Source organism: Glycine soja, chromosome 3 (genome assembly GCF_004193775.1).
Source record: "Glycine soja cultivar W05 chromosome 3, ASM419377v2, whole genome shotgun sequence".
Classification (NCBI taxonomy): domain Eukaryota; kingdom Viridiplantae; phylum Streptophyta; class Magnoliopsida; order Fabales; family Fabaceae; genus Glycine; species Glycine soja.
The window spans coordinates 3,276,621-3,286,432 of record NC_041004.1 but is presented as its reverse complement, the minus strand read 5'-3'; the positions used below and the strand labels follow the sequence as shown (position 1 = coordinate 3,286,432).

The 9,812-nt window shown below is 34.3% G+C and overlaps 1 protein-coding gene across 1 annotated transcript; it reads right to left on the bottom strand.

The window, feature by feature from the left end:
- Window positions 1-2,116: 2,116 nt before the first annotated feature.
- On the bottom strand, window positions 2,117-9,145 carry LOC114405910 (Golgi SNAP receptor complex member 1-2). The gene is made up of 6 exons (XM_028368433.1): window positions 8,826-9,145; window positions 8,251-8,447; window positions 3,650-3,739; window positions 3,500-3,571; window positions 2,527-2,656; window positions 2,117-2,443 (listed from the first exon to the last, which is right to left on the bottom strand). Exons 1-6 carry the CDS (start codon window positions 8,962-8,964, stop codon window positions 2,346-2,348), a joined length of 726 nt encoding a protein of 241 aa, XP_028224234.1. The 5' UTR covers window positions 8,965-9,145; the 3' UTR covers window positions 2,117-2,345.
- Window positions 9,146-9,812: the final 667 nt, after the last annotated feature.

Below are 9,812 nucleotides of genomic sequence, written 5' to 3'. Positions count from 1 at the left end.
CTTCTTTGATGGGGGATGGGGGTTTTAGTTTTATTATTTTCCTGGAACACTGAAACTCTTCAATTAATGTGCAAATCAAATGGAGTATTATGACTTCCAACATTACCATCTAATACTCCATAATTATTCATTTTTTGTGTTTAGACAAGAGTGTAATTTTTTATATATAGGAGTTTTTTTACACAAGATTGAACCATATATAATTATTATGAACAGAAAAATTTCCTTAAAACATTTAATGTAGTTATACATTTAAGACTCGAATTCAATATCGCCAATATTGTACTAGGTTTGATGGTAAAAATTCATGGTGAATGCAAAACCATATTGAGTTGCCACAAAAATAATTATTTATTACTTCTAAAAATCATGGTGATGACTTTAACTCACTACCAATCCAAACACACACTAATTAAACTATAAAAAAACTATTTCAATTAATTCACACATGCACTCTGTGGTACAAATAAGTGTATCATATATATACATAAATTTCATTTCAGGTTTTCAAAAAAATATATTACATTATGCTCATATGTGGTATCATTATGTACTTGCTATCCCCCCTTCCCTCCCCTTTTTTGTCAAGTTTGCATCGACAATTTCAAGTATATATATAATTGGTTGTGTATTATACACAAATTACAGCGCATGTGTGTATGGTAACACTTGAAATTAAATGTTTGAGCCACATTATGATTGCAATCAATGCTCTGAACAGATACATAATTCAAGAGACACATCTTGATGCGAACATTAAAGTCCACATAATCTAGGAGGGCGGCATGATAATAGCGTACTGATTAAATATATGTTTCAGATTTTTTAAGGAGACAAGATGAGATTGCACATGCTGGGGGAGAGATCTATAAGGTATTACAAGACACATTTACTTGGTTAAGCTGATAGGAATGTTGAACAAAGGACCACAACAGCATCAAGACATGCAGGGACCACGCCACCAGCAGGGAAAGAAAAAATTGCCAGCAAGTGCATGCACGGCAAGCTGGTATTATGGACAAATAGAGACAAGAAGCAAGTAGTTGTGGTGATTTCACGTGTACAGACTTCTCCAATATCAATTATCAAATCATGTGCTGTATAAAGTCCAAAAAAACAATGCTTGCTACGACTACAAATTGTGGATAAATTTTGGAGTTTGCAGTTCCCAGTCCCACTCTACAGTGATGTCAACTTTCACTCATTCATTGCTTAAGTCAGCCTTCTTAACTTACTCCAAGTTTACTTATCTGTGGACACACCACCTTTTTCCTATCACAGATCTGAAGTTAACTTCTCATTTGGCACTCGAATACCCTCTAGTAATTTGACAAATATAACCCAATGACCCAACCCCATGCTATCAAAGGAAGAAAAATAAAATTACACAACTGGGTATCCTCATATCTCAAATGAGAAGATATAAGGCTAGGCTGATGATTGAAAAGGGAACACTTAAGGATGAATGGAAAAGAAGGGGAGAGGGCAGAAAGAGGTCCATGTCGTGGATTCGAATTTTTCCACTAAAATTTTTAACAAAACTAACAAAACATTTGCTAATAAAAAAAAAAACATTTGTCATTGAAATATATAAAAGATTACTAACTACCAATTATGAGCTTATTTTGATATATTGAAATAAACATGAACATCTTAATTTCCATACATTTCATACTTTAACATGTCATAAATAGGTTTTCAAGCACAAGAAAAACGAAGATTGCTCACTTTAAAAATATCTTCTAATTACTACCCAAAGTTTTTTCTTTTTTTCTTTTTGCTCCAGGAACTTAATGAGGAGGCAACACTAAGAAAGTATGATGAATTGCAGAAAGTAAGTAAGACTGTGTATTGACGTTTAGCACGTTAAACACCAAAGCTTCCTCTGAGTGAAATTGTGTTCAACGTGCATTGGAATTTGATAACGGCTTAAGCCAAAAACACGCTAAATCAGTCTAATGCCCAGAAGGTTTCCCAATTCCTAGCCATGAACTTTAGTTTGTTATTAGGAATTAACTTTTCTTGATACCACTGGCCACTTTTGTTTCTTAAGCTCCTTAGTTTCCGCCCTTTTCCCTAAGAAAAAAAAATCAGAAACTAGAATCTACTTGACAAAAGACCAGAACCAATGTGGAATTTTGCTATTTGATAATGATTTATATCAAAATCTTAGTCAAATAAAATTTAATGCCAACAACTGATACAAATATGAGGCGTCTACACAGTGGATTGAAAAAAAAAATCCTACTCTTCCCCCTCTCTAAAAAACAAATGGAAAACAATAACAAAGCAGAAAAATTCAATGGACAGAAGTACCATAATTCATAATTTGTGTTACAAAATAGTTACTTTGAGAGCCAATAAATGATGAGAAACAACGTACAAGCAGCAATTACTGCTGACAGAATAAGAGTATCCCTCGAGCGCCGCCTTCTTATCGAACCTGCAAAAGCACATATTTGGTCAACAAAGAGAGGTGAATCTGAAAATCAATGGAAAATTAGAAAGATAAAAACTACAACATACCAAGCAGGCTACGAATCATGGGGAACTTGTCACCAAGAACCTTCACTTTTCCTTGAACATCAGTAAACAATGTTCTCTGAGAACCCAACACAGCCCTTGTTGCTTGAGCTTGACTAATCACGTCATCTATCTGGAAAAATGCAGGGAAAGTGAATCCAGACTCCTTAAAATCCAGGATAATACAGTCATGTTTAACAAGAGCTGAAAAGAAAAGAGTTTCTACAAGACCCGTAATTATGACATTATGTCAGCATTGAGTGGAGAAATCTTAAAAAGAAAACAGCCATTCAAATATAAAGCAAATGGATTTTCAAGATTTCTTTTGTTTAAGAGAAAAGAAATCTTATTAGAAGATATTCTTCCTGAATGTACAAATGCAGTACTGCAAACTTTGACAATGTAAAATTATAAATGAAACAATATGCTTTAAGAATTAACTATATCAGACTAAACATCAATGCCACCATGTAGGAACCAATAACCGTGCACAGATGCAATAGTGTATGCCAGTGTGGCCAGCCAGTTCTGGATGGAACCTTAATAAGAATAATTTGAGATATGGAAAAGGATATGGTCATAGAAAAGAAAAAGAAATATACTTTCAGTACTACTGCGATATTGATTACTGAATATCTAAATCTCCAGTTAAAATTTATACATTCGGATATGGTTTAAACCTTAGATATGATTTAGAAGGAACCATATGATATGTAGCCAGAATAAAATAGTACATAATAAACAGAAGACACCACATGACAAATCTTAGCTACAGCTGGCTATATGGCATTAGTTCAAAATGTGTAAACCCCAGAGCTGACTAATGAGGAAAGAGCCTGATTTGTCCCCTCTGATGCAACTTTCAAGGGATCAATGCATATTTAGCAGTCACCACTGGCCAATGAAGAAATGTTCACCAATTGAGAATTTAAGTAGAGAATACAAGTTTATCATATTTCATAGAATAAATACTTACATGAGATATATTTCCATGGATGGAAGCTCTCTCACGTAGTAACTGCATCCTTGGTGACATACTTCCTGATGTCTGCCAGAAGAAGGTAAGTCTAGTACAACTAAGAGAAAATAGCTGTGTAATTTAATTCAAATCAAACTCATGATTCACCTTAAAGTCAGTAATATCATCCCTGACAGAACTCAAAAGCTCTGCATGTTCCCTCATTGAGTTTATGTTCCCCTTGATACGTCTAAATTCCTGAAGAAAATTAACAATTAAAGGTAAACAACTTTAAAATCAACTTATTAGAGAAATATAATTTTTTAATGTATCAATATCTAATCTAATTCATTAAATTAATATTCTAATTAATAGAAGCTTTCTAGTTCCTATATAAGCTTTCTCAACTAAAAAATAGCATAACAGTGGTATGGCTTAAGTCACAGAATATCATTTTAAACTGATGACGTAAATAAATCATGGTACTATGGTAGGTCAGCATACATGCGATTACATTTGGAAGAAATTGCTTGAAGCATGTAAAGATAGATCACCATCAGAAAACTGAAGTTAAATTTTCAGTAGAACACTGCTCAATTTCATAGCAGAAATAGTCTGTTTACTTTCTAATACATCTTTCGAAGCTTAAAAAGGATGGATAAAGGGTCTCAGCTAGATCTTTCACAAATGCACTAAAAAAAATTTTCCACTTCTTATTATAGGAGGATAAGGCCGTCAAAGTGGTTAGACACGTACAAAGACCACAAGAGGCACTAGTGAGAAGAATAGATCGAATGGTTTTTAGACCTATGGAAAGGAAAAGGAGGACAAGGACATTGTAGGATGTAGTCATGAGGAATTTCATGGTAAATAAAAGTATAAAACCTCTGAAACTTTGGTCTTTAATCGGGTCAAATGGCGTCGTGTGATCCATGTACCTAATCTCACCTGGTAGTATAAGGCTTTGTTATTGTTACTATAGGAGCATATATCTTATGATTTTATCCCATATTTAGTTCTTCTATTGCACACATTCATAAGAGCTCAAGCCAGATAGATATGTTGTTTACTTTTTTATCCTAAATCATCATTATTTGCTTTAAAACCTACAATAGGTACAACAGAATAATCACAGTCAAAAGACATTCTTATTCTTCATTATAGTCGCTAGTCAGTCAAACCATTTTAAAGAAATGAAATCAAAATATCAAATTCATTATATTAATTTCCATCTTCCCAATTCTCAGAAGACAAAGACTTTAGTAGTTCTCTCGATTTTCAATTGTTTCAATTTGCTGAGAATAGCATAAAGTATATATGTAGTAACAGGTTTTAAGAATCACCAGCTATCTGATTCAGCAGTTTACCCAAGGTTACAGGCTTGACATGACATAATATGTGATAACAAATAATTGGTACTCAGGACAATGAATACTCATAACAAGCATCATTATTGAGAAAAAATGTTCAATCAGTAATTCAATGGGTCACACACACCCAACCAGTGAAGTGAGTACATGAAAAATTAGGGTTGTTTAAAAAACTTGAAATGAACCAAACTGGTACCAAACCGAACTGAACTGCACTAAAAAAACTGAACTATTTTGAATAAAAACTGAACAGAACTGTTCTGTAGTTAGTTTATAAAAACTGAACTGCCCCTAACTGCTTAAATTGAACAGAACTGTAGCTTATGAGATTGAAAAATGTGGAAAATATGCTTCAAAATAAGATGTCTACTGAGAAAGATTATCGTGTCATTTGTAAGAGAAATAGGGCCATTGGCTTGGGAGGTGCAGTCCATCAAAGAATTGTGTGTATGTTCTATTCTGCTAATTAGGAATTTCATCCCTGAATATTTCTGTAAAAAGATACCTGGTCTCTATTACTTTTTCTGTTATTCATTCAGATATATAGGATCTAAGTCATGTATCTTCTATGGGTTTTAAATATTGTCACTTGCATTGATGAATACTCATGATGTACTTGGGTCTTCCTAATGAAAGAACGATCTGAAATATTGTTCATCTTCATTTCTTTTGTTAATGAAATCAAGACCCAATTTGGTAAAACAATTCAAATCCTTAAAAGTGACAATGCAAAAGAATATTTTTCTTCTATGTTTTCTTCTTTTCTATCATCTCAGGGAATTCTCCATCAACCCACTTGTCCTCTTACTCCTAAGAAAAATGGCAAATAAACACCTTGTTGAAACATCCCAAACACTTCTAATTCATACAAATGCACCTGTTCACAATTGAGATGATGCAACCTTAACTACTTAATTTTTTATAAACCGAATGCCTTCTTCCTCTCTTGATAATAAAATCCCGATTCCGTATTATTTCCTAGAGAACCATTATTTCATGTTGCTCCATATATTTTTGTTCAAGAATATAGAAAGGATACCAATGTTATTCGTGTCCACAATTATTACTATGTCTCTACAGATGTAACATTCTTTGAAGAAAAAATGCATTTCTGACCTTCCATAATTGATTCTAACACTTCTCATGAAGTATTCCCTGGTCCACCTCTTTTTCCTTTATAGGAACCAAACTCAACTACAGATACTACCGTAGATGTCTCACCAATCCCTCACCCCAACCACCTCAAAGTCCAATAATTACATACTAGTGTCATCCATAGATACCAAATACCACTTTCGAGGACACTACAAGACCAGATGAATCATGTCTTGTTCCAACAACCACCCATACTATGGACCTTTCTGAAGACGACCTTGATTTGCATAATACTAGGTACTCGATAAACTTAGAATCCTCATCCTATTTACAACTTCTTAAGCTATCATCACCTCTCTCCATTCTTGCGTGTCATCCATCTATTTCCATTCCTAAAAATAGTCTTAAGGCACTTGATCACCCAGGATAGCTATAAGCCATGATAGATGAAATGTAGGCTCTAGAACATAGTGCATGTTCATAGGTATAAACAGTTAAAGTTAGAACCGGTGACCAAATTGTTCATACCAAAGCACATCTAGTGGCCAAAGGTGATACGCCAGGTTTATAGTATTGACTATGGAGATACTCTTTCCCCAATGGCAAAAATCACTTCTGTCTGATTATTTCTTGCCAAGATTTGGCTCTTCTAAAGTGAATAAGGGTACAAATGTACAATAAGCAATATCAGTCGACTAAAAAATCAATGGTTGATATTCCAACCCATTCATTATATGTCATGCATGTGCACATAATATCAACCATTGATTTTCTCATCAACAATTGAGCTTATTTACTCCGTCTCCTAAAGTAAGTTGTTCACTTAAGAGGAGTTGGATCCTTCTTGCCATGGTACCATTGGTCATTATCATAATCCCCATTATTCAAAAATTTTATTCGCATAAACAATGGTTGCTAGGTAAATGAAATATTGCATCTAACTTTCTCGAGCATAGGAAATATTGCATCTAACTCTAATCTAAATGCTTAAAGTAGAGATTGCAAGGTAAATGAAATAAATTGTTTTATCTCAAAAAATATACACCCTTTATCTCTCTAAAGAAACTTGTATGAGTGGTTGCAAACCATTGGACATTTCTACATGTCAAAGATTAGTATGACAACTGATTTACTTGTCACATAAATTGCCTAATATTGAGGGTGAGCCTTGGCACAACAGTAAAGTAGTTCTTTGGTGACCAGTTGGTAATGGGTTCGAATCCGGAAACAACCTCTTTGCATATGCAAGGGTAAGGCTGCATGCAATGACCTTCCCCCATATACCTTCGCATAGCGAGGATCCTCTGGGCATTGAGATACGTTAATACATTGCCTAGTAAGTTTAGTAAGTCAATCCACACATTCATCCTATCAAGAGCACCTGAAGATAGTATATCGGATCTTGAGAAGAGAGGGCATAGGCAGAGGTCTTTTCCTCAAAAAAAAAAAAAACACTATAGACCATCAAGGCCTACACAAATGCTGACTGGGTAGAGTCTATCACTGACAGAAGGTATAACTGGGTAGAGTCTATCACTGACAGAAGGTATAACAGGTTAGTGCTGAAACATATTATAGAGCCATGGAAATCAACTTGGATATTGAGGGGCACTTCACAACCTGAGGATGGACACTTCACAACCTGAGGATGGATCTATTTGTATGGCATTTATACTATGCAACAATTGGCAAATATTAGCACCAAAGGATTCATCTGACCAAAATTTGAACTTCTTGTGAGCATGTTGGCCAAAATAGATATCTATGCACCAACTTGAGGGGGTTTTGAAGTAGGGTAAGAATTAATTATTAGGATTTTTAGGAAAAATTGTTAGTTAAGGGGAAAAAAAAACTAAAAACACTGATTCGATTTCTGTTAGGTAGGCTGTCTTTGATTTCTTGTTTTGCTCTGTTCTTATCCCTTGATTTGCTCATTTATATTCTCCTAATTCATAGCAGATTTGTTATCTCTCCTTAATCATTTCTAACCATAAATCCTACATGTATGGCCCAATAATTAATAAGAGAATATACTTTTTTCTCTCTAAACCTGCACTAACCATTGCAAGAAGATAGAAAAATGCACCAATTCTTAGAATCTACGAGTTCAGCATGTCTAATCCAATACAATGTCCTTCCATCCACTAAACAAAGAATATGCAATGCTTGTCATGTATATAATGAACAACATGTACTTTGTAACATTCTATATTGCTAGAGATCCGTTCTTTTTGAACTGAGAGAAAGTTGAAAGATTAATCTACTTTAAGCAAAATAAAAACATACTGTAAAGTGTAAACACACCTGGGTAAACTCATGAAGAATGTCTCTGTGCCTAGCCAACTTCTGAGTTACAGAAGTAGCTGGCCCAGCAGATGCAGCACATCTACTCATTGAATCATTTATGTCCAACAGTTTCTCGAGTAAAGACTGGATTTCCATTTCCATGGACTTCCAAGACCTACTGGACCCAATAGGTGGTGAACCACTATCTACATAACCTGGGTAAAAAGAGGTATATTCTCATAACTCATAACCATAGAGAACAGCCACCGCCGGACTAAATGTATTCAATTATAAAGTGCATCCATCAAGACTATTAATATGGAAAGACAATTTCTCTCTCATTTCCAATTTTGAAACTTCAGCTTTCTATCGATCATAAGCATTTTGAGGCAATAAACGACTCCACCACATAATCAAGGTTTTAAATTATGTTGCAGCACAATTGCAGTTGCAGATCCCAATTTGAAACCTTAATCATAATCACATTACTAGAAGAAAATTTTAACAGCAATTATTACAAGCCAATTATTACATGTGTTGGATTAGTTTAGTTTATGATTGCAATGAAGGATTGAGGAGTGAACGGAACGAACCTGAACCTCCTTGGGTGAAACGAGCGCCGAGTTTGGCGTAGGAGGAGAGCTTGACGTCGAGATCACCCTCGATCTTGCGCGCTTCCTTGCGCAGCTCCTCCCAACCCGATTCCTGCAACTCCAGATTCGTATCCCTCATTCAGATCTCTCTCGGTGCACCGGATTTCGGTTACAACGAACGCTTCGGAGATTCGGTTAAGTGCGTTGTGATTGATTTCTATGTCGCGAGTGGAACAGAACAGAAACAGAGAAGAGAAGATGGTGGAGAACGACGAAGTAGAGAGCGATGGAGGATGGATCGTGTGCGGCGAGTGCACCGTAGGAAGTGCTGCAACCGAACGATCATTGTATGATTATTATTTGATTAATTTAAATTAAAATTTGAATTATATGTAGTTTACTCCAATATTAATGGGAATAAATTATTTAGATTTAAGAAATAATAATGGAAGTTTTAGACAAAAAAAATATTAATATATAAAGAAAAAATTAAAAATAAGTATTTTGTGAAAGTTGAGATTTAAAGAGAAAAATAAGTTTTAACGTGAAAGAAAAATTGAAAGAAATTACTAAGTAAAGAATATATAAAAGTGATAATGATAAAATAAAATGTCAATTTCATTAAAATACTTGATTGCATTTTTACTCTCTTATTAGTATAGTTTTGCAAGTTTAGTATCTCTAATTTCTTTTTTTGTTTGTTTGGGTGAATAATAGGAAAGTGGTATCTCTAATTTCTTTTTCCACAAATTGTAGCTAGGGTGTGAAAAAATATTACACAACAGAAACTTGTTCTTGTTATGTATTTGAGTTTTTTATTTTAACTACACGAGAAATAATTTTTCGTTGTCTGAAAGGTGGACATACAAAATGAAAAAAAAAAAAAAAAATTGGTAGAGGGGCATTTTTATTAATGTAGAAAAACAACTTGGTGGAGGGGAGGGGGGTAAATAGCAATGATGAGATTTTAATAGCAAAGTCCATCCA